This window comes from Lissotriton helveticus, chromosome 5_1, assembly GCF_964261635.1.
Source record: "Lissotriton helveticus chromosome 5_1, aLisHel1.1, whole genome shotgun sequence".
Classification (NCBI taxonomy): domain Eukaryota; kingdom Metazoa; phylum Chordata; class Amphibia; order Caudata; family Salamandridae; genus Lissotriton; species Lissotriton helveticus.
This window is the reverse complement of record NC_136065.1, coordinates 818,928,373-818,953,585: the sequence shown is the minus strand read 5'-3', so window position 1 is coordinate 818,953,585 and position 25,213 is coordinate 818,928,373. Positions and strand designations below refer to the sequence as shown.

Genomic DNA, 25,213 nt, shown 5'->3' with positions numbered 1-25,213 from the left:
AAGGTTTTTTTTTTAACATTTCTAGCACCACTGAAAGCAGCATGACAGCACGGAAAAAAAGCAACTCTGCACTTACATATTTTATGCTATTTTCATTCAACTGAAAATTTACTGACAGGTCCACCAGGACATACCTGGTTTGTCCGAGCGTGCTAACACTGTGCCTCCTGTTGCTTGTCTGGTAGACACAAAGCTTTAGCTAAAGCACAGTCTGTTTTAAGAGTCCCTGGAGTTAACAGATGTCACTGACTGCTGAACAGTTAGCAGCCACTCTCATTGGGAGCGACTGTTCTAAATAATGCTTGAGTGCCTGTGGCTTTCAAGTGGCTTGCAATTATGGCATACAAAAAGAGAACATCCTCAAGATAATGGCTAACCTCTAGCACTTACTTTACAACAATTTCTACCCTAAATGTACACTTCTAAACGTCATAAAAACACATGTAGCCATCGAACTCATTTTTGTACACAATGGCTGTCACCTAGCCATGCAACTTTGGCCTTTCCCCCTCTCTGAAAACGTTATTCCACAGAGTTACTTGGGAGATGTTAAATTCATTTATCTGAGAAGTGACTGTTTTTTCAACACTCTCTTTTCAGATAATTATGTTCTGAGCAGTGTTTTATTGCAAATGCTGGATGCCTTATTGCAGGAACTATCAGTCTCAACCTGGACTATATTGGGAAAGTTTTGCCTGTCGGGGCACCTTTTGCCATTTATTACAAATAATAACTGTACACCTTTATTCATCCAACTGGGCACTTAGTAGTGTAATGTGTGCTGTTGGTTGTAGTTGTTGGGCACTGGCGCTCATTTTTGGGGACGGAGGGCTTATATTTCATCACTAGACTATGACTCAGAGCAAGCAAGAAAGGCAGAAATGAGAGAAGGGAGGAAAAACGAGAAAAAAGCTGTCTTCAAGGGAGAAAGCAAGGATGAAAAGGATCCTGCGAGAGTGAGATACAGTTACAGGAAATGTAATCTAGTGGACGAAAGGTGAACGAGGTGGAATCAGGACTAGGAGGCCTTGTCTTGTTACTTGACCACCCTACCATTTGGCAGCACTGGCAATGGGCTCCAAACAAAATTTGTGTCTCTGCAGTTGTGTTTTCTGCAAATAAATTACTGCCAATTAATACACCTGCTTTAGCGATCTGGTGACATATCTGAAGGTCACAAGTTTGAATATAAGGAAGTTACCTCGTCTGAGTTACATCCCTGTGGTAATCATCTGTGTGCAAGACACAGGTCTGCAGATGTCCAGGTTAAACCACAGGTCATAGCTGTGTAAGCAAGCAGTGTAGGGCAGGGAAGTTAATTAACCAGCTGCACGTTTCTTTGAGTTGTTTCCTGTTCATAAGTTTCAATCCTGATATGCCTGAGTGAGGCTCTTATCCTTCCAAGGATGCAAATATCTGATCTGTGAGGTACTAATAATACCCTACTGGAGCTCAGGTTACTGCCTGATGGTCAACAATACATTACAACCCTGACTGTCCCAGACATAACACTGAATAGTACACATCAAAAGTTACTGGAGCTATCAAGGGTGCTACTGCAGAAGCAGGGGTGATGATGGCTGTGTGATACCTGACAACCCCTTCCTTAACCACACTGGCGTTTTAAAAAGCTGGTCTATGCAAGCTGCACAAATGACAGAGTCTGCCGAGAGGACAAGCTGACTGCAGCACACATAATGATTTTGGAGGAAATGGCAGATTTGAATATATTGCTCTAAATACTTGAAAAGAAAACGGAATATACACAGTCTAGCAAATGCGTTTACAGTAGTTTGTCTAATAACCTTTTTGAAGTTCGTTGTATTCTGTGTATTCTGTAATGCATTATTCCCTAGTGCTCTGCACCTTTGCTTCTCAGCCAGTATGTGAGGTCATCAGAATGTTTAGAGTGTTTAGAATTGAAGGAGTGTAAGTTGAAGGAATGGGCTGAGAAGCAAGGGAGCTGCTCCTGGTGGGGCCTACTATTAACCTGAACTAAACCTAATAAACCTACTTCTTTTATAGCCTTCGAGTATTTATCCTTGATTGTAACAAAGGTACTATCAAGTTATTGAAGAACATTGTGCTGGAAAATTAACCATCTTTTGCCATTTTGTTTATTCTCAGGGAGAACCTCTTCCACTCCCCGCCGCCCTGAACCCACTGTGGGAAACGTGTCTCACTGAGTTTGCTCAAACAGGCACATTCATGGTTTGGGCTTATTCCCCACCACTTCCAAATGGTGTTCAGACTTTGTGAATGTTTTTTGCAATGGAAATTCCACCTCCTGCACTGCAGCTCCTCATTAAACTGAGCTGCAGTAGGAGACTGTGAAATGCTTGTAGGCAGAGTAGGGATGGGAGCAGGGGCACGGGGGTACCCTCCATAAACAAACACTTGCAATGCAATAGAACTCACATTTACGAGAGTTCGAGCTATTGGCATTGTAAATGACAATGCCTTATATTTATGTGTTGTTTTAAAACAGATAAATAAAAGGCATTGTCATTTACATTCCAATTGCTTAAACTCTCGCAAATGCGAGGCCTATTGCAAATGTGTTAGGGCTACAAAAAAAAGCGTTATGAGAGAGCATGTCCTGCCTGCAACAGCAGACAGGACAAAGCTATTTGAGATTATAGTGCTTGGAGGCTGTAATTAAAGCCTACAGAGTAACAACACAGGTAACAGGGGGTGTCGCCATGGGAGCATACAAAATAAGAGAAGGCGGTAGTAAGGAGGGACTACTAAGCCTATTGACCAATGAACAGCCACAGTTTACAGTGGACAATGACACAAGCCACTGAAAAATATGGGTGGAGAGTGGGCTGAGTCCCTACCTGAATACAGCATGCCTCACAGAGCAGCGCATGTGCTTCCTAGGCTCGACCTAAAAACAGTAAATGAAAAGACGTTTAGCTATGGAAATGGCAGACTCTAGCTCATAGATACTCTCAAACGTTTTCAGAGAAGCCGCAAAGTGTGGTCTGTGGTGACCTTGAGGGCCGCGTTGATGGTAGCAGCATGGGAGTGGGCTTTGTGGGTGGTTAAGTGTTGCAGGATACTTCCTTTGAATATTTTACTCAAGTTCAGCTACCTTGTAAATAAAACCTTCTCCATTTATTTAATGTCTTGCTGTATGTTAGTGCTACTTAAGTAAACAGCAGTTCAGTGCTGCTGTTAACCCGGGGTGCAGGTGAAGGTCAGGAGAGACGCAGGCAGCCTTTGGTCGTACTTTGCGTATCACTGCTCTAGCTCAACATTGATGGAGTTCACACTATAGCTCGTCGCGCGTTGAAACGCAAGACCCTGCTCACCACAACACATCTGAGCTTCTGGAGACTCTTGGGTACTGCCCCGCTGCCACCATCTGGAGCTAGACACCTGACGAAGGATGGCTACACCACCTTCCCCATCCTACTACCACAGAAGAATCAGAATCTGCGGTTCCATGGGTCCACATGGGTCTGCATCATGCCCTGAGCTCATTTCGATATAGAAAGGTTGTGTCTTATAATACCGAGTCCTTCCTGTGTGGCTCTACACTCGCTGCCAGTAACTGGCACCCTTGGAGAACCAAGCTATCAATGCCTCCACTGTTTCTTTTATCATTTTTTTTAAATTTAAATGCACTTAAAAAAAAAAACAATTTTATTTAAACATTGTCTCAAAATGTCTGTACTGCTTAACTTGATGCCCTGCGTGATCGTCTATATGGACAAGCCACTTCTGGACAGCTTCTCAAAATACACTTGACAGTAATAAAATGTTATATTGCCCACATTTAATGTTACCCATGATGACTGGGCGCAGCACGCTTTCTGACCCGGGGCATGGGGCTTAGCTATCAACAGCGCAGGAAGTGCAGTGGCGGGGAGGAAGGGATGTGAGGGTCCGACTCCTCTCTAAGTGCAGCTATTTTTTCTTCAAAACCACGGGGTGGGATCCAATAACAGGAACTTGTAGGGCCAGGGAACAGAGAATGCAAGACCTAGGAAGGAGGGGGCCAAGAGCATCTCCACAACCTATAATTTGTGGAAGGACATTGAAGAGCCCAAACGGAGATGAACCGTCATCGATTTTTTTGCTAAAAACAGCAATTCATTCCTCTTTGAGGGAAAGGTACAGAATGAGAGAGTGTCTCTATTCAAAGAAAGGAGACTAGTGTGTACCCACTGGTGCTGAAGTCGCTTTGAGTCATAAGCATCCATTTTGAATGCACTGGGCAAATGAAGTATTTTCGCAAGACAATTGAAAAGGGTGGGCCTCCAATGGACGCAGTTAGAGCCCCAATGAGGGATTGCCCCTCCCAGCCAGAAGCAGTTGGAAGCTTAGCATGTCCTTCGTGCATACCTGCCAGTCCCCTAAGGGAGGGTCGTCTTAGTTAAGCTTGTTGATACTCACAGGGTTTCATTTTGAGTTTACACATCTGAATGCGAGGGCACGGACAGATAAAAAAAAGAGTGTTAAATGTTCTTCTAGGCCTGCCTATCACAGATCCATGCTTGGACTGCCTGGATTTGAGAAGGCAGGCATATACATGCTTTGTATTTTTCTTTCGCAGGTGCCGACATAGTTTATCCCATGGCTAAGCAGACATATAGCGCAATATAGAAGAGAAGTCAATATTTTGAAGCTGCCAGATTTGCCACCTAGAACACGCTGATAATTAGAGATACTACTCAATATGTTTCTCAAATTTAAATGATCAGGTATGCAGATTAGCAGGAGTGTATTTGGAAGTTCAAGAATGACAGATGAAGATATGCACGTTTTCTCACTTCATAAAGCTTTCACATTTTTAAGACTAATGTGTGAAGCTGCATTATAGCAGATGTTAGATTTGGGGGTCTCTAGCTGGCACAGGTAGGTACTTGTGACAAATAGGGACCATTGCCTCTAGTCAGGGTAAGTGGGTACACTCCTAAAATAACCCCTGCTCATCCCCTTGATCACTTGGCACGAGCAGACAGGCTTATCTCAGTGGCAGTGTGTAAAGCATTTGTGAACACATACAGTAATCAAGTGACAACACTGCAGATGGACAACACACAAGGTTTTATATGAAAAATAAGTATTCCTTATATAGAGTTACCACAAGTCCATAAACAACAAAAATACACAATACTGTTACTGTTAAGATGGTAGAGTTAGCTTAGTTCCGTTCAGTTCTTAAGATACAACACTTTGCGTCATTGTACCTTACCATGTGTTGCGCTTCTATAACAAGCAATTTGCAGCAATGGAAAGGCGGCAAAGTTCCGGTGCAAAAGAAATAAACATGACGCTCTCTCCTTGATGCGACACGCTTCCCAGTGATGTGGCGGCATCTGCTGTGAGGTCGATCCTCTCTCCTGGCGATGTGAGTTGCTTCCACAGCGATGAAAGCCGCGACAGGCCCTGCGATACTCTTCAGGGAGATGCGGCGGCGTCTGCTGCAACGTCGATACTCTTCTCCTGCGATGAGCCGCGACAGACCCTGCGACACGCTTCTCAGAGATACGGCGATGTCTCCTGCGACGTCATTCCTCTACTCCTAAGACACGCTTCCCGGTGATGCGGCGGCGTCTGCTGCGACGTCGATCCTCTTCTCCGGCGAGGCGTGGCGCTTGGTGATGTGAAGCAGCAGTTTGGCGACACGCTTCTTGTTCTTGAGTCACGCTTCCAGCTCCTTGCGACACGCAAGTCCTCAAAAAGTCCAGCACAGCTGCAGGCACTTCAGGAAGACTCCTGGTGAGCTGGTGGGTGAATTCTATTGTCCCTGAGACTTCAGTAGGAGGCAAGCTCTGTTACAAGCCTTTGGAGATCCTTCACAAGTTGAAAATAAAGTGCGCAACGTTCCTTTCTCCTTCCTTTGGCAGTCAGGCACCCACTGCAGGCCAATCCCCCAAGCAGCACTTCAGCTTAGGGATAGTCTCTCCTCAGTTTCTTCACGCTCCTGTCCTCGGCAAAGGTTTCTTCTTGTAGTCCAAAAGTGATCTAATTTCTTGGGATCAGGGTCCCAATATTTATACCCCAAAATCCTTTGTCCTCTGAGGGCATAGGGGTATTTTCCCAGTCCAAACCAGTTCTGGAGCACTCCGTTTACATGACTCCTTCTTTCCTTTCACAGTGCAGAGCAGAAACATCAGACCCCCCACAGGAGGTGGAGCCAGCATTGTGGAGGGAAAGCACAGCCTGGAGCACTTTGTTGACATGATACCTTCTTTTCTTTCACTGTGCAGGGCAGAGACATCAGACGCACCACAGGTGGTGGAACCAGCACTGTGGGGCAGGCACTGTCCTATTCAGGTCCTAGGTGCAACTCCTCCCTCCCATCTAGATGCAGATCTCTCTACTCACCACTGGGCAGACTCACCCTGTCTCCTGGAATCCCCCAGCCCAGTCACTCAAACTCCAGACAAGGAATACACAACCTAGCAAAGGCAGGCCTGGATAGTTAGACATGAATATACCTACTTTCTAAAAGTGGTATTTTCAAATACAGAATGTTAAAACCAACTTCACTAAATTATGTATTTTATCATTCTGAGTTCAGGCATACTAAACTCGAATTTCTACCATGTTCTCTGAGTGAGTTAGGCTTATAAGATGTAATAATCTAACTGCCCATTCTGGCCTATGGAGAACAGGTAGCCTTGCAATAGTGAAACATGAACATGGATGTAATTCACTATTAGGGCATGCCACACACACCAGGGCTTGTCCTACCTTATACTTACAATGCACCCTGCCCTTGGGCCTACCGGAGGGATGTCTGATATAAAGAAAAGGGAAGGTTTAGGGACTGGCAAGTGAGTGCACTTGCCCAGTCAACATGGCAGTACCAGACTGTACACAGGCTCTGCAATGGCATACCTGAAACACATGTTTACAGGCTGCTTTTGTGGGTGGCACAACCAGTGCTGCAAGCCCACTAGCAACATTTGGTTTACAAGCCCGGGGCACACTCAGTGCACTGTACTAGGGTCTGACAAGTAAGCCAAATCAGCCAATCATGGAATCACCAATTCATACATCAATTTACAATAGGGAGAGCACATGCACTTTAGCACTGATCAGCTGTGGTAAAGCGCCCAGAGTCATAAAACCAACAAAACGAGGTCAGACAAAATACAGGAGGAAGGCAAAAAGTTCAGGGATGACCCTGCAAAAAGGGCCAAGTCCAATAGCAGAGTTCACAACTATGACATTCCAGAGTGGCAATCACAGCAAGTCTAAGTGAGTTTTGTGTAGCTAAAGGATTATATATAAAATACTTATTTCTTTCTTTCATTCTACTGTCACTACTTTCCAAAGTAATATTTGTGTGCATGTGCATAAAAAGCCACATCGGTCTGTGCACATAGGCTCAGTATTGTTTTAAATATAGATGTACAGGTAATAATGTAGTTCCTTGGAAAATAGTTATTTGCCGATTGATTGCTCTTATGCAAACTGTAAGCGCAATGTGAATTTATACCACTTTTTCGAGTTCCAGAACTTATAATATATTGTGGTGCGTTGAAAGTATGATATGGTAACTGGCAATCCCAAAATAATATTATGGAATTCGTCACTGAGTTGATATTTCTATGCTCATAAGATCAATGATCGATCCTTTCGTTTTGGAAATATTAACAATAGAATAACAATTATATTGCTAATTTTGGGTCTCTAATTTACACTGTAATATAGAGAATACAGTTCAATCTAAAAGTAACTTATTACAATGCTGTGAAATGTTACTATATAGAGAATATGAAAAGTTTTCTTGCACTTTGGGTCACTTTGCAGAGCTTAAAGTCATGTTCCGAAATTTTAGGTTAACTATCAAAATTATTGAGCGCATTCCTAAAGATTTAAGACCATGTTTTCGAAATCTCAAAGCTAGTTTCTATTTAAAATTTAGAATGCCAAAAATTCAAAATTTCAGCAGTGTGCCTTAGATATTTTTGTTTTCATATATTCAAATCTCCATTTTGCACTTCAGCCTCTATGCTGCCACATTTATTGTTTGCTGCTAATTTAACAGTAGAAATAGTTTTGTTTCAGATTTAATTTAAACTTTACTATTTCCCCATAGGATCCTGGAACTTCAAGATACAGGTGACCTGGATGTTCTTAAGCAAAAATGGTGGCCGCGAATGGGCCGGTGTGACCTGAACAGCCACGAAAATGCTCAGACTGATGGCAAAGCACTGAAACTTCACAGTTTTGCAGGAGTCTTTTGCATTTTAGCAATAGGCCTCCTGTTGGCATGCTTGGTGGCAGCTCTGGAGTTATGGTGGAACAGCAACCGATGCCGGCCGGAGTCACCAAAAGAGGTCCATAACTATTAACTATTACAACAATTAATGGTGAAAAATACAAATGTAAGCTGTAGCATTCCATTCATTCTTGCACAGTGAGAATGGGACTGTTTGTAGATAGCACAGAAAGATTGTTGTTTATTATAAAATAAAGGTATTTTATAGAAGCTATGGTAGCCAATTTTCTTACAGTTTTGGACTTAGTGTTTGTGTAAGGTGATAGATTGAGAGCTCTTGAATCTGAAATTTCCTATTTATCCACAGAACAGGTACGGCGAGGGCAATAGCTCTGGAAGGTACCCCACACTGCCTTGCCAATGCGCTTCAACCCAGTCAAGGAGGCAGTACCTCACAGAGGTGAGAGGGTAGATCAGTGTCCATGCCTATGCAGACCTCAACCTCTTTCCCAAGGCTGCCAATTATGGTCCCAATATGTGTACCAATTGTAATTTCACTTCAAATTCAGTCCATAATAGCTTTAAGTCCCAGAATTACATACCAATGTTTATTGACTCTTTTGGCAAATTGTGCACTAGTTGAATCTATACTAACAAGATTGAGGATGGTTCATTTATACATGTTGAGATTGTGCATACAACTATACGCCATGACATACTTGCTTGTGGGTGTTATGAAGGAACTTTGAGTGAGGTGGTATCTTGTCTCTTGCCATACTCCCATTTGATTCCTCACTTCGGGCCCGATTACGGTGGTGGTCCGTCCGACATTTGGGGCTGAGGTCCGACTACTGCATTATGATGCTGGCAGTTGGAGTGCATTGAGTGGGGAGAAAGACCATCACCTCCAACACACTCAAGGAGCCCATCAGGACAGCGGTCAGATTCATAATCCCTACAATGGGGTGGTGCCTGCAGAGGCAAAGCCGTAGGGATTATAATGTCACTTTCCCACAGTCTTTTCATGGCGGTTCGACCGCCACGAAAAGGCTGTCAGAAAGTGACTTTGGGGACCCTATTAGGGCCCCAGTCACCTGTGGGCCTCGGCTATGGCCCGGACAAGGTAAGGCACATGTGGTGCCCTCAAACATCCATGCACCTTGTGGCAGGCACCCCATGGTGCCTGGCAGACAGTGGATAGATATTTCTAAACGTACCCTTTACTATTGCGGCTTGTGCTGCTGCCCTTTTCCAGCTGGCAGTACAGGTGAGTGGGAGAAGTTAAATGCAGAGAAAGGGAAATAGATTGAGGTTAAATGATAGTAACAATAAGATGCATAAGGAAAAAACTGCTTCCTAGGTCAGTTCCTTCCAGGCCTCTAAATCTAGACAACTGAGCTCAGCAATACATAATGCTGAAGTTTTGCTCTACCTAACTGAGAATATTGTGAAAAAATGGTAGGCATTACTTTTTTTTGTTGAGAATCTAGAGAGAAACTTTTCATAATATGCTTATCTGTGCAAAGTAGTACAGAAAGAGTCCGCAAATATTAATGGGTAGTTAACCTTTTTGGTGCTCAGGATGGCCCCTGGCCGTCCGACGTCACGGTGGGCGTGTGCTAAGGATGGCCCCTGGCTGTCCGAATCCCACCCACGTAAAATTCTCCTGCACAGCGGGAGAATTCATGCAGCGCTGAAGGGGTTATAGCATCGTATCTTATTGTGTAGAAACATAGGGGCACAAACTAATGTTTGCACAGGTGCACATTGGTCTTCATATGTCTCCTGGATAACAGATAAAAAGTTTAAAGGAGGCCCCCTTAGGTAAGTCGGGGACCAGGGGAAATAGATACGAAAGACAGAAGGTGTCCCTTTGCCTGAAGCAAGTGGACCACTACTAGGGTCCAACAGGTTATAATGGTGTGCATATTACCTTTTTGAACAAATATGCCAACCACACAGAATGAACTTACTAGTATGTTCAGGACTAGCAGCAGGTTCAGTGTGTATATCAACAGTGCCAACAGAATTATTGTCTAAACCTTCACAAAACAATAGATACACAGTTTGCACCAAAATTTATTCTTAAAAATGTATTCAATTCGCAAGTTTATATAAAAAAAATGTGTTTCATACAGTTATTTCAACAATTAACAACAAATTCATACATGCACAAATTATACATCACAATATGAGTAATATTAAAAAAGATTAAAAAAAGTTTTTATTAAAATTGTTATCTACTGATAAACACAGAACCCCAAAACGCTGTCCGTGGAGGAGCAGGGAGGCCGACCAACTTATTTCCAGTGATAAACAAGTTTAGCCTGGGAAGTAAGCAAAAAAAGAGATTTTGTGTTGATTTACGTCAATCTTAGTAAATCCCCCCTGATGTCTCGGTGAAACTTGCTGTTACAGAAGAATTTGTGCTTTTTTGTTTTGACGTATTAGTAACACTGATTGCAAGGGTACAAGTTAAGAGTGGTACAAATAAAAGTAACTAGTCTCTTCTTTGCATCGTGGTGTAGGCCCCATGGAAACTAAGCAATGTCTTGCTATACCTGCTTCATTTTAGTAAGTTGACAAAATATCCATGGAGGATTGAGCTAAGTATATGTCACTGATTGTTGATGCAAAAAAAAATTTGATGGACAGAATGCTGAACAATGTCAAACATTCCCCACAGTTCTGAAATCTGGGCCTAAATTCATTGTTTTTTTGCTCACCGTGCCATTCCAGTTTAATCCCAGCCATATGCAAATCGGTCTTTACCCAGCTCTCCATGGGAATAGTCTAGCCAGCACTGCCAGACCAGGTCCTCCCTGGACCTAAAACAAGCATCCTGGGAGCAGTTTTGTGGCATCACCTCTCATCAACCAGGCTAGCTTGACTCCAGTGGCATGGAGAGCATGAGACCTGCATGTGGGCATACCACTCCCACTTGGGGTGACAATTGCAAAAAAAATAATCAATGGATGGACAGAACGCTGAACAATGTCAAGCATTCACCCAGTACAAAGATCTGGGCCTAAATCCTTTGTTCTTTTGCTCACCATGCCATTCCAGCTTAAACCCAACCAAATCAGTCTTGACCCTGCACCCATGAGGACAATCAAGCCTGAACTGACAGGTCAGGTCCTCGCTGGACTGGAAACAAGAATCGGTTTTGGGGCATCACCCCTCATCAGCCAGGCTAGCTTGACTCCAGTGACATGGAGAGCACAGGACCACCGTCTGGCCATACCTGTTCCACTCAGTTTGAAAACCGCAAAAATACAAAAAGAAAACAACTGACGGACAGAATGCTAAACAATGTCAAACATTCACCCCAATACATATATCTGGGCCTGCCTCCATCATTTTATTTCTCACATTGTTATTCCAGTTTAAATCCAGTCATATGCAAACCAGTCTTGATCATGCCCCCCTTGGTGAACAGTCCAGCCTGCACTGCCAGGCCAGGCCCTCCCTGGACCAGAAACAAGCATCCTGGAACCAGTTTCATGGCCTCAACCCTCATCAGCAGGCTAGTTTTTCTCCAGTGGAATGGAGAGCAAGGGGCCCATGTCTGGGCATACCCGTCCCACTCGGGGTGACAAATGCATAACAAATAATTGATGACCAACATGCTGAACAGTGTTGAACATTCACCCCAGTGCAGCAATATGGACCTGAATCCATTCTTCGCTCACCATGCCATTCCAGTTTATACACAGCCATATATAAATCAGTCTTGACCATGCTCTCCATGGGAACAGTCCAGTCAGAACTGTATGGCTAGGTCCTACATGGACTATATACAAGCATCCTGGGACCAATTTCGGGGCATCAACCCTCATCAGCCAGGCTAGTCTGGCTGATGAGAGATGATACCCTGAAACCAGTCCCAGAATGCTTGTGGTCCAGGGGGGACCTGGCTTGGCAGTTCGGGCTGGACTGTTCCCATGGGGAGCATGGTTAAGACTGATTTGCATATTGCTGGGTCAAAACTGGGGTGGCATGGTGAGCAAAAGAACAATAGATTTAACCCATATCTCTTGACTGGGGGTGAATGTTGTCGTGCCTTACCCCCAAAGATGACAGGAGCCGTGGAGCTAGTTGAACACGTCTTTATTGCATCGTGTCTACTCCCTAACTGCCTTCCTTTCCTCCTCCCTTCCTCTTCCTGTCCACGCCCCTTCCTGTACTGCCTGTCCTGTCGCGGACAGAGGTCAGGCAGTTACGATACGACATCTCCCCCTTTTGTACAGAGTCTTACTGCTTCTTGGATCACTTCGATGAGACGCTCCGGCCGTCTGGTCTGTCGCCTGGTCTGTTGTTCTGGTGTCCTGGTCCGGCGGCGCGCTATGTTATCTTGTCTTGCCGGACTGGAGTGACTGCGATCACTGCTCCTGCTTCGGATTTCTGAGTCAGTGGTGGACTCCCAGCGTTGAATTTCATACTGTCCCGGAGGAGTGCATTTCTTAAAGTGTGAGATGTTTCGAGTGATTCGTTTGTGATCGCCTCCTGCTGTGATCATGGTTCCTTTCCGGCGACTGACCTTCAGAAGATTGTTGAAGTAGCGGCTGTCCGCTTTTGTCTTCCGGTCACGTCGGATCATCACCCAGTCTCCCTCTTGGATGTCGGTGTGTCTTGCATGTCGGTACTGGTCGGCATATGTCTTCATTTGTAACTTCTTGTCACAGTCTATTTTGACCAGTGTCTCATGATCAGTGTTTGTAACTTTTGGCCGGAGTGCACTGTTCAGGGTGGGCAGTCGAGTGCGTGGGACCCTTCCCAGCATCAAGGTGGCTGGACATCGATTGGTTGTGTTGTGAGGCGTGGTGCGGTATGCTCTTAGCACTTCATTGAGGGCTTGTTGGAGGTCCCGGTGGTTCAATTCCGCTTGTTGCACTGCTTTCTTCAATGTCCCCATGAAGCGTTCCACCATGCCGTTGGCCTGGGGCCAGAGGGGTGTGATCTTTTGATGCTTGAAATTAAGGTGCGTTGCGAACTCTGCGAATTCGTGTCCATTGAAAGGTGGTCCGTTGTCCGATTTGACTCGCAGTGGGATGCCCCATGCTGCGAATATTTCATCGAGGACTGGGATTACTGTGGATGCTTTGGTAGATGATATTAGATGTGCAACCGGAAACCGGGAGTACTCGTCCATGATGAAGATGTTGTATTGGCTGGATTTCAGAGGGTCGAAGAAGTCGACTGCGACCTGTTGCCATACTCTTTCGGGAAGTTCTGACATCTGTAGCGGAGCCGGTGGTTCATCACGGCTTACCAGCTGGCATGGGACACAGTCTTTAAGTGTAGTTTCTACCATCTGGTCGAGTGTCGGAAACCAGACGCGTTCTCGTAGAGCCTTCTTCGTGGCACTGATCCCTCTGTGGTCCTCGTGGGCGAGGTTGATTACTCCTTGCCTTAGTCTTTGGGGAATGACGATCCTCCCCCCTCTCAAGATCAGGCCATCTTCGCTGACAGACAACTCCTCTTGGATGTGTTTGAACGCAGACAGTTCCAGGGACTTCCGGTCAGAGTCTAGAGACATGTCTTTCACGTGCCGCCAGGAGTTGGTACGTATGCGATCTATGACGTCTTGGAAAATGTGATCCTGGGCGGAAGCCTCTTGTATCGCTGTTAGGGGAACTGTAGGCGGGCAAGCCGAGTCAATGACAAAGTGGATGTACTCCTCAGCCAAGGAGTGCTCCTCACTGGTCAATGACCTGGGGTGGCGGGACATGTAGTCTGCTGGATTCTCCGACTTCCTGGGCTTGTGGACGATGGTATATATGTAGTCTTGGAGTCGCAGGCCCCATCGTTCGATGCGTGGAGGCATCTTTGCGTTCGAATTGCCAAAGATGGTGACGAGAGCTTGGTGGTCCGTGATGATGGTAAAATGTTTGCCGTAGACGAAAAGGTGGAAATGTTTGCAGGCCCAGACCACCGCTAGACTCTCCTTCTCCGGTTGAGAGTATCGTTTCTCGGTGTCAGTGAGACTGCGGCTGGCGTAAGCGATTATGTGGCATTGTTCCGAGTCCTCCTGATACTGCGCCAGGATGGCGCCAAGGCCTATCGGGCTGGCGTCAACAGTGACTTCAGTTCGTTTCTTCGCATCAAAGTAGGCCAGGTTGATGGCAGAGCCAACAGCATGTTTGATTTTGTGAAAAGAATGATCACACGCAGCTGTCCATGTAAAAGGTTGACCCTGACGGGTGAGCTCTCTTAAGGGGTGGCTGATGGTGGCGTAGTCCTTAATATAGCGTGCACAGTAACTCGCCATTCCGGGGAAAGAGCGGAGGTCACTGACGTCGCGTGGCGTTGGTGTGTCCTCAAGGGCAGATACTTTGTCCGGGTCTGGCTTCATGCCGTCTTTGGAGAAGATATGTCCATAGAATTTCAGGGTGGACCTGTGAAACTTGCATTTTGCTGCATTCAGAGTCAAATTTGCATTCAGTAGTGGGTGGCATACTCTGTCCAGAGCCGTGTCATGTTCGGTCTGGTGTTTCCCGAACACCAGCAAATCATCGCTGTAGTTAAATGCGTTAAGGATTCCTTGGATCATGCGCCTGATGGCCTCCTGAAATATTTAGCAGCTGACGAGATGACGAAGTTCAGGCGCTTGTAACGGAAAAGCCCTTGATGTGTCGTAAAGGTGGTAATGTAGCGTGACCTGTCGTGCAGCTCCAGCTGGTGATACCCCTTGTTAAGGTCGAGTTTCGAGAATACCGTGGCACCGTTGAGGCGAGCGATCGTATCGCTGATGTGTGGCCCAGGGTGCCGTTCTCTCTCAATGGCTACATTAGGTGCCCGCATGTCTACGCACAGGCGCACCTTTTTGTCCTGTCCTTTCTTCGGTACAACCACTACGGGCGACACACATGGAGTCGGTCCCAAGGTGCGCTCAATGATGTCGGACTCCAGCCGGTCCTGGAGTTCATCATCTACAGCCTGCTGAAGGTGGAATGGTACTTTCCTGTGGTGTTGTGCCACTGGAGTCACTCGTTCATCAATGTGCAGTTTCACCTTGAACTGGTTCAATTTTCCCAACCCCTTGAATAGATTTGGAAACGTTGCGACAATGTCCAGGGCAAGCTTCCGTCATGTAGAGCAGTTCCACAAGCTTCAATCGTTCAGCTGTTGGCAGGCTGAGCAGACAGTCAGCCACGTCTGGGCCTTCGACAACGTGGATGTAAGCTGGGATCTGTCGGTCTTTGTATGACAGTGTCGTGTGAAAACGGCCTAGGCATGGCAAGGGTTTCCTGGACATCCATGTGAGTATCCTGACAGCTGCAGGTTCTAGTTTGGGTCGTGGCTTCATGCTCTGGAATGCTAGTGCACAGATGTAGTTGAGTGATGCTCCCAAATCCAAGACAAATTTGGCAGGATGTTCTCCTATTCGGATATCTAGCTTCGGGTATCTTTTTAATCGATCTTGGTCCGATACCATACAGATATACTCGTCACTGTCCTGCGACACAGGCGTGCGGGATGACTCACTGGACGTTGACCTTCTTGAGCGATGTGAGCTCACAGATCGACCACTCGATCGAGAGGAGCTGGAAGAGCGTTCTTCTCTCCCTTTCACTGCACGGGCATGATGTTGGGTGGTTGGCCAAGTTTTTGATGACTTTCGCCCTGAGCGTTGGGCCTGACAGACACTTTCGAAGTGATTGTCTCTGCCACAGCGGTGACATCTTTGGCCCATGGCTGGGCAATGTCCTGAATGAGGATAATCCTGGCCACATCGGTAGCACGCGGGTGCAGACTTGTTAGATTTAGTATGTCGTGAGTCATATCTCGACGATGTTCTTCGAGAGGATTTGAAGTGTGTTGGTTTGTTCGTTTTGTGTTGGTCGATCCGGTGTTTCTTGTCCTTGTGTGCTTGCATTCTGATTGCTTGCTCCTTTCTATCTGATTTGTTTGTTTCCATTTTCTTTGCATGGTCTTCCGCCTGGTCGTTGATACGCGTTAGTTCTTCAATGTCTTCAAGACTATAGTGCTTCTTCAGTAGTCGCCGACGCAGTGACTCGGAGTGGCAGCCTTCAATTATGCGGAGTCGCAGTGCATCCTCGGTATTGAAGTTATCAAAGTCACAATGGCGAGCAAGTCGTCTGATGCGCACGATGAAGTCACACATGTTCTCGTCTCTCTCTTGCGTGGCTAGATTGAATGTATAACGTTCGTAGTCTAGGTTGCGTTTGTGTAAGAATCTTCGGTCGAGGGCTCCTTTGACTATGTCATATGAAGCGGTGGCCGCATTAGGCAGTTCTTTGATGATCTGCGCGATGTCTTTCCCCACCAGGTTCCGCTGGGCTATCAACTTCTGCTTGGGGTCTTGTACTTGGGACCCAGTCATGTAATCTTCGAAATCCTCAGCCCAGCTCCTCCACTTGGGTCCCATACTGTTACCGGACGTCAGTTCCAGGGGTTCCGGCGGTCTCAAGTATGGCACTCCCATGAGTGTTGGTTGCTTGGGCCCGCCGGTGCAGCTCCAGAGGCGCCTGTGGAGCTGGTAACCGACATCTCTGCTTGTTGGTTGCTCTGCAGGTTTCTAATCACTTAATTTTTTAGCTTCGTCAGTGTTCACAGCGTGGATCTGTATCTGTTGTGTGGTGACGCCTGACCTCAAAATGGCCGACACCAACATTTTTAGTGAATGTCTATGGGCGATGCCTGACCTCAAAATGGCCGCCGCCTAGGACACGTGGCTTCAGGCAGGTTTGTACTCGTAGCTTCCACTGCCTCATGGGATCATTCCCTGTGCCTGCCGAGGTGTGCAATCTGGCAAAAAGGGCTTTCAGGACTCACCCTTGCACTGCTGATCGTGTCCGTCGATCGCCAGGCGTTTCTCGGCTGCCGAGCCGTTTTTTTTTCTCTTTCCGTTTGGTGCTCTCGGCCGATTTCGGTGCCGCACACTAGGCGTCTCTCCCGCTGGGCAGATAGCTTGCAGATCTGCCGATCGGTGTGCAGGGCAGCATTCAGGCGCAGCGTGCAAGCGTTTTTTTTTCTTCTCACGCTCTGCTCATGCCACTCTGACAAAGGCTGCCGGCTCTCAGTCTTTGGCCGTTCATGGACGACAGGGGTCTAGGCAATGTGGGGTTTTCGCTACATCCCACCCTCGTCGCCAGTGTCGTGCCTTACCCCCAATGATGACAGGAGCCGTGGAGCTAGTTGAACACGTCTTTATTGCATCGTGTCTACTCCCTAACTGCCTTCCTTTCCTCCTCCCTTCTTCTTCCTGCCCACGCCCCTTCCTGTACTGCCTGTCCTGTCGCAGACAGAGGTCAGGCAGTTACGATACGACAAATGTTTGATTTGTTCCGCAGTCCATCTATCATTGTGTGTCTTTTGCTGTCTCGCCCTAAATGTGCCAAGTATGCCCAGACTTGGGTCTCGGGCTCACTGTAACACTGGATTTAAGCTAGACTGGCTGATAAGGGGTAATGCCTGGAAATCAGTCCCCAGATGCTTGTTTCTAGTCCAGGGAGAATCTGCCATGGCAGTTTGGGCTGGACTGTTCCCATTAGGCGCAGGTTCAAGACTGATTTGCATATGGCTGGCTCTAAACTGGGGTGGCATGGTGATTCAACCCAGGGTTCTTAATTGAGGGTGAATGTTTGATTTATGCTGCATTCAATCCATCATTGTTTGTCTTCTACTGATTGTTGATGACCATGTTAAATACTCCACCACCTATGTGGAGCTATCACAGATTGCACCATGTATGGAGGGGGCCCACCCACTTTGTAAGAGAGAGCCAGTGCACTAGGGATCAGCCTGTCAGTCATTTTGCTAGGACGCTTTGCACACTGACCACTGCATGGGCACTGAAGACTTACTTCTTCAGTGTGGGCATGACCATCTTTGATAGGGGAATTCAGGCCCCCCTGAACGGTCGAGTGTACAAGTACAAAGATTCTCAGATTGAAAGGTGAAACACTATTCTGTGTTTTAACGCATGCACTAACCTAACTTTCCATATTAACACACGCTGGAGACATTTTTATATGTAATGAAGTGCCAGATCTATGCTTTGTGTGCCCAGCGTGACTGCACACGGATGCAGACCCAGGCTGTGAACCCAGTCTGCTGCCAGGAATCAGCTGTGTTCTTTTGAGATGTAACATGAGGGTGGAAGCCTAGATGAAATTGCTTTCTTTGAATCTTGTTCAATATCTATTGTGTTTATGTAGGTAGAATGAATGAATGAATGAATGAATGAATGAAAATATTTCTAAAGCGCGCGATGGCCAAACGGCTTCCTGGCGCTGGGAGCTCTAAAGAACCGGACAGACAGGGCCAGGAGGATTAGCGGGGGTAGGCCTGGACAAAAAGGAAAGTTTTGAGCGCTTTACGAAAATGAGAAAAGATAGGAATCGAACGCATAGAAAGAGGAAGGGAGTTCCAGAACCGGGGAGCAAGAACAGAAAAGCGGGTTCCACCAGTGCGGGATTTGCGGAAGCGGGGAACAGTGAGGAGGGCAGAAGATGATGAACGGAGAGTGCGGGCAGGGGTGTGAAGGGAAATCAGAGAATTGATGAAAGCCGGTCCAGAGTGATCAAGGGCCCGATAAACAAGGCACCCCAATTTGAACAGGGATCTCTGCAAGATGGGCAACCAGTGAAGGGATTTGAGGACGGGAGTGATGTGATGGGATTTGGGCAAGTGAAAGATAAGACGGGCAGCCTGATTCTGGATAGCTTGTAGGCGGCGGGTTTCATAGGCAGGAATGCCAGCGAACAAGCTATTGCCATAATCGAGGCGGGAAGTGATGAGAGCAGAAATAATAATTTTAAGGGAGTCAAGAGAAAAGAAACGAGAGATTTTCCGGTAGTATGCTGTGTTCGCATGGCAGGTGCTAAGCTGGTAACATTCAAATTTGCAGTCCTCCATATTGCAAAAGTTAGATTTATTTTGCACAAAATGAATTGAATCTTCCCGAAAGCCAATCAAAAACAGACAATATGTACGTGTTGCTGAAATATGGTTAGAAAGAAAAACTTTGCCGGTTTTTCTTTTTAAGAGGCTGATAGACAGAACCTTGAAATGGAGGTCTGGTTATGGGCAGTAGACAACTTCAGAGTTTATCAGACTCATTAGGGAAATGTAGATTAACCTAGCCCTAGGGCACAAAAAAGTCTAGGTTGTAGTTGGAATTACATGTTCCACTTTACTTCATTGTGACCACTTAACTAATTACTCTCTGTGAAATTACCCTTTGTAAGTCAACACTCAGTGTATTTGCCTACATCCCAGCATGTCCCTCGCAGGCTCAAGAAACTGTAACTGCAGTTGGTTATTATTAGTTTGGCCGGAAATGACAAAGGAGTCACTTTCATTGGTGTTCTGCTGTGTGGCCTACATTTTGAAACACAGACAGGTACTACAATTGGGTCCATGCTCTGAAGTCAACTAATCCACATGAGAAATTGGTTTATGTTTCATAAAACCCACAAAGTCACATAAGACAGCATCGGGATGAGCATGCCGTAAACTGTCTGAACAATTTTCATAGTGTTTAGTGGGGGGATCTGGGAGTATTTTTAAATAGATCAGGATCAAATAAAAAATAAAAAAAGTACCTTTCGAACAAAACAAGGAATTTCAGGAGTGTAACTTGTGAATTAGGTGTAGTAAACCATATCATTTCCTATCAACATTTTGAAAATGAACTGCCTCCGGTAATGTGGTTACTACCTACGTAAACTCACTAACACAGTCAGAAGCCGAGCAAAAAAGTGGACTTTTAAATAAGAACCTTTCAACATTGAACTAAGGTGATATGACCTTCACTTTCAAGAATATGGAGTTAAAGTTTGGTTCTCTCCATACACAAATAATTAATGTATGTGACATGCTGCTGATCACAAAGGAGGCCACACCATTCAAGTTTGGTCTATTTTACTGCATTCTACAATGAACGTCCTGAAGGGTGCCTATGTCCAATACTGCAGAAATGTGTTAACATTTATGAGGGATGTAGCTCACTCCTACATAATTGCTTAGTAAAACTTTAGCAAATTATATTACAATATAGATACATGAGTAGGTGAAATGCAGAAGTGTAGTCAAATCAGTATACACTCAACCAGTAAAGGTAGAGCCTAGATCATAAAGGCATCAACATACCCCCCCTCCCCGTTGATGCCTTTATGATCTATGTCTAAAGATAAAACCATCAGTAATATGGCTCATTCCTCCTAGTGAGGCCTCACGTTCAAATAATTCATGGGTTACTCCAATATAAAGTTTTGTTTGCACTTGCTGCATGTCTGCCTATTTATGTACAAATATTCACAGATCCCTCCATAAACCCCATGAAAAAATTTAGAACATTTGAGACTAGGCAATCAGCTGACACCATGATGATTCCAAAAGTTGTCAGTAGACACATTTGAGGGTTTTCATGAACTATAAACTACTCTCTCAAGTATATTGAAGAAATATATTGTGAGGGGATTTAGCGTAGCGCAGAGCTGCAGGTCTCCTTGCTGCGCTACCCTACGCAGGCAATCTTGCACCATGGTGCAAGGTAATCTGTGTTGAATGCAGGATTGTGTTTGTGCAGGAAGGGGCACCTTTCTACACAAAAACAATCCCAAGAGGTGTTTACCTCTTTCTATGTGTGCTGCAGAATGCAGCACACATAGGAAGAGGAAAAAAAGAGGAGAAATGAAAATATTTCTCCTCGTTCAACTGCTCTGGGGAGGTGTAAGGTTTTAGCACTGCCACTGGTTTATTTGATTAAGTAAATGTGAGGCAGCATAAAAATCCATAGGTTTTGTGTGGGAAAACCCACCTCAATGCCCTTGGACCGAATCCCTGGCACAGAGTAAGGCAACGCAGGGACTTGCGCTGCCTTGCCTTACTTCATATCTGTGAGGCTATGCAAAGCCATTCAAAGTGGCGTTGCGTGGCCTCATAGAGATTTGCATCACTAGAGCGTCAGAGAAAGCGGTGGTAACCCTCTCATTAACCCCTTCTGTGCTCATGGCGAGCTCAGCTTGTCATGAGGCACAGTGCTCGTGTGCTCATGACGAGCTGAGCTCGTCATGACCACACCCATTTCTATTATGGTCCAGCACAGCAGGCAAATATCTCAAGCAGCCAAGGTGTTAATAAGCCCATGTGTTTAGAAAAGCAGACCTATTACTGGTATATTCTGTGTTTCAGAATTTAGACCATATAGCAGGACATATTGAGCTATATGACATTACCAGAGGGCCCAAATAACAGTCAGTCAGGCACTTGTGCACTCCCTTCCCTGCATGGAGGTAGGTGTATTCATTTGTTAATTTGATGTTTTAAAAAGGTTATAACCACACCTCTAGTAATATCCACCTCACTCCTTCTATATTAAAGTCACTGAGTGATGGAAATCTCTGTTTGATTTTATCTCTATATTGATGGATTAATGGAAAAAGTGGCTTTGTTTCTTGTCTGAGGGGGGTAAATGCCACATATTCTGAGTAAAAGGAAGAACGTGTTGTGTATTCTCTGGCTGTTCAGGCCCTATGACTGTGAAGTCATTGGTTACTCCCTAGCATCTGATCACAAAGGTGAATATACATGATCATTGCATGGAAGCATTTACTGAAGTGGAGACTTTTCAACTTAACTACAATATGTCTAGGTTGTTGCAGCTATGCCAATCCCGATCTGAACCACTGTACTCAACACCACTGCACTCTAGGCAACTGCACTCTGCACCACTCTACTCTGCACCATTCTACTACATGCCACTGCACTCTATGCTACTGTATTCTTCCCCACAACAAGCCAACCCTCTGCGCCACTGTACTTCACTCTGCTGTACTACACACTATGCCATTCCACACCACTCTATGCCACTTCACTATACACCACTTTACTCTACTCGTCTCTACACCACTGTACTGTATGCCACTCTATTCTACTCCACTTCACTCTACCCCACTTCATTCTACTCTACTTCACTATACGGTACTCTACTCACCGCTACTCGACTCTACCCAACTTCATTCTATCCGACTCAACTCTACCCCACTCTACACTACGTCACTGTACTCTAGGCCACTGTACTCTAGGCCACTGTTGTCTATGCCACTCTTCTCTAGCCACTCCAAGACACACTAATCCAATTCACTCTATTCCACTCAACTCCATTCTACTTTAACCAACTGTATGGCATGTCAACCTGCATGACCCTGCACTGTACACCACTGCACTGTAAGGCACTCTACTATAGTCTGCATCACTCTACTTTACACTACTGCACTCTTCATCACTCTACTGTACTCTGCACCTGTTAGGTTTCCCCAATGAAATCCTAAGGATTGTGCTGATGCTCAATGAGGTCCACCTCTCGACTGCCCCAAGTCCGGAATAATATACACACGGACTAGGGAGCTAGTCAAGCTAGGGAAGGAAAGGGTAGGAACAGCAGGGAGGGAGATCTGAGGATGACACAATAAGAACCATATAAGTATATTGTCCCTCACTACTTAACACATACAGTTTCTATAGTACTAATCATTGAAGCAGAAGGACTGACGGTATCACACTACCTGTAAAGGAAAGAAGGAGCTGTATCAAGAGAGAGAGGAGGGTGTATTGCAGATTCCCGACTCAAATACTATTATGAAGAGAAAACAATGAAGGTGAGTTCTGCATGCAGAAATAACTTGCTTACCAAAGAAAAGAGGTATAAGACACATTCCCACCTACCCATCTAGGTGTTGAAAAGCCTGGGTGCAAAGGCAGTTGTCTTCCAGGACACCCTCTACTAAACTCTCCTACAATCAGATACATGAAAAAGACAGTGTAAAAGAAAAGCCCACTGCGCAATCTCCGTCTTGCACTTATACCAATATAATGAGACTTTGCTTATATTCCTGTTCCATGACACAGAAGAAAGGGATGATTCATGCGATATGCATTACTTACATATACACAGTCAAATGAATGCCTGGTTAGGACTCAACATTCCACACTTAGCACAATGATTACTGGTCTGCAGTGCAAGGTAAAATACACAAATCCTCTGAAACCTAATGTGCTGATCATCACATGAACAGCAAGCATATCCGGAAGGCTCCCCAGGATACTTGACACAGACCAAGCAGTAATGTTGAAAAAGAAACAATGTGCTTCCCACTCTATACTACAATGTGAGTGTGCACTTCAGCAGTGATTACATACTGTACTTTTTCTTAGCACTATTTCTTCCCTGCATAAGACCACGAGAAACCGTAAGTCCCAACAACATTGAAGAAAAACAGAAACACCAGGAAGTAGCTTGGTTCTCTCCCCGCAAGAGACCGCAGAAAACGCGATCTTGCCAACTAAGGAGATGGCAGAGCAACCACACGAGTCCCAGGAGGTAACAACAAGGAAATGCCCAGAGAAGGTAACGCTGGTGCTACAAGCACCCTTACCGCCTCTTGCGAAACTAAGGACCAGAACAGCTCGGGAACCGGGAGTCACCGAAATAATCTGCAGCGTTCAGGGTCTCCACCGTCGTTATATCCAGAGTCCCTGACGGTGCGCTCAAGTCACATGAGAAGTCACAATCAGGAGGGACGCAGGGAAATGTAGATTTTTTTCCACCTTCCTCTTTCTCTCGGTAGCAGGCGGTCAGTGTGCACCGGGCTGATGCGCCCTGACAGCACCACTCTAATGTATGCCATTGCACTCTGTGCCACTGTACTCTATGCCACTCTACTTTACCCTGCACCACTGTACTCCACACCACTGCAAGTCACTCTACTCTACTTTACTTTATGCCATTGTACTCCTCTACTCTACAGCACTCTACGCCATAAATAAGCCCATGCCTATGAACTCTACTGTGCACCACTGTATTCTACACCATTCTGTTCTATTCCATTCCACTCTATGCCACTGTGCTCTGCCCTATTTCAGTCTACCCCACTTCACTCTTTGTCACCCTACTCTTCAACACTGCACTTTATGCCGCTGTACTCTACGCCACTAGACTCTACAATACTCTGTTGTATGGCACTGTACTGTACCCCATTTTACTCATTTAATTCACTCTAGCCCACTTCATTCTATGACATTGTAGTATATGCCAGTTTTCTCTACCGCACTTCACTCTAATCCACTTTACTCTATGCCACTCTACTCTACACCACTGTACTCTATGCAACTCTACTCTACGCCACTCCAATCCACAGTACTCCTCTCCACTCTACTTCACTGTACTCTACTTCACTGTACTCCACTCCAGTCTATGCCACTGCACTCTACTCTGCACTATGGCACTCCACGCCCCCCCCCACTTTGCATCACTGTACTCTACACCACTCTACTCTACCCCACTTCACTCTACCTCTCTTCACTCTACCCCATTTTACTGTACATCACTCTAGTGTTTGCCACTCTACTCTACCCCACTCCACTCTACCCCACTTCACTCTACTCTAACTGCTGTTATGAACGCTATTAGTTAACAAGCTATAAGTGATGTAATATGAAAGGATATAAGCAGTGCATGGTGAAGGCACGAGTTATAGTTTTAATTTTATTTGCATTCAGGTTCATTAGAATGTATGATCTTTGTGTGTATCGCTGAAATTGCTAATCGGTATATTTTCCAGAGTATTGCTTAAATAAGTTCAACAACTATGTACCATCAATGCTTTCCCCAGAACTTTGTATATACCTTATTTTGCTTTATTTATAAATTGTCACTGTATTTTGCAATAGCCGTCATGAATTTAGGCCACCAAACAGTTTTTTATTTCAATTGCCATCACGTGATTGTCACATGCACCAATAGGCTTGTACTAAAGTCAGTGCTTGGCTTGGGAACACCGATATCGAAAAAGGCTTTCACGCAGAAACGCGTTTGTCGGTGCGGGGGGTCCCACCCAATAAAGAAACAGCAACAAGAACAAACCTGTGAGTGCATCTTTTTGTAGCTTGATACCCGCCGCTGTGGACTAATAAATCGCGGCTCACCACCGCGCTGATAACACCCAGGGCAAGTGGTGTGTCGGCGGTGACTCCTGTGTTTCAAATATATTTATA

The 25,213-nt window shown here is 45.5% G+C and overlaps 1 protein-coding gene across 1 annotated transcript in view; it reads left to right on the top strand.

Moving 5' to 3' along the window:
- The window catches only part of GRID1 (glutamate ionotropic receptor delta type subunit 1), a 2,290,275-nt gene that overhangs the window by 2,199,949 nt on the left and 65,113 nt on the right, over positions 1–25,213 (top strand). Inside the window, exons 15-16 of the mRNA XM_078641098.1 lie at positions 8,066–8,306; positions 8,556–8,648. Coding sequence (XP_078497224.1) covers positions 8,066–8,306; positions 8,556–8,648 — 334 coding nt within the window. The remainder of the gene's footprint in view (positions 1–8,065; positions 8,307–8,555; positions 8,649–25,213) is intronic.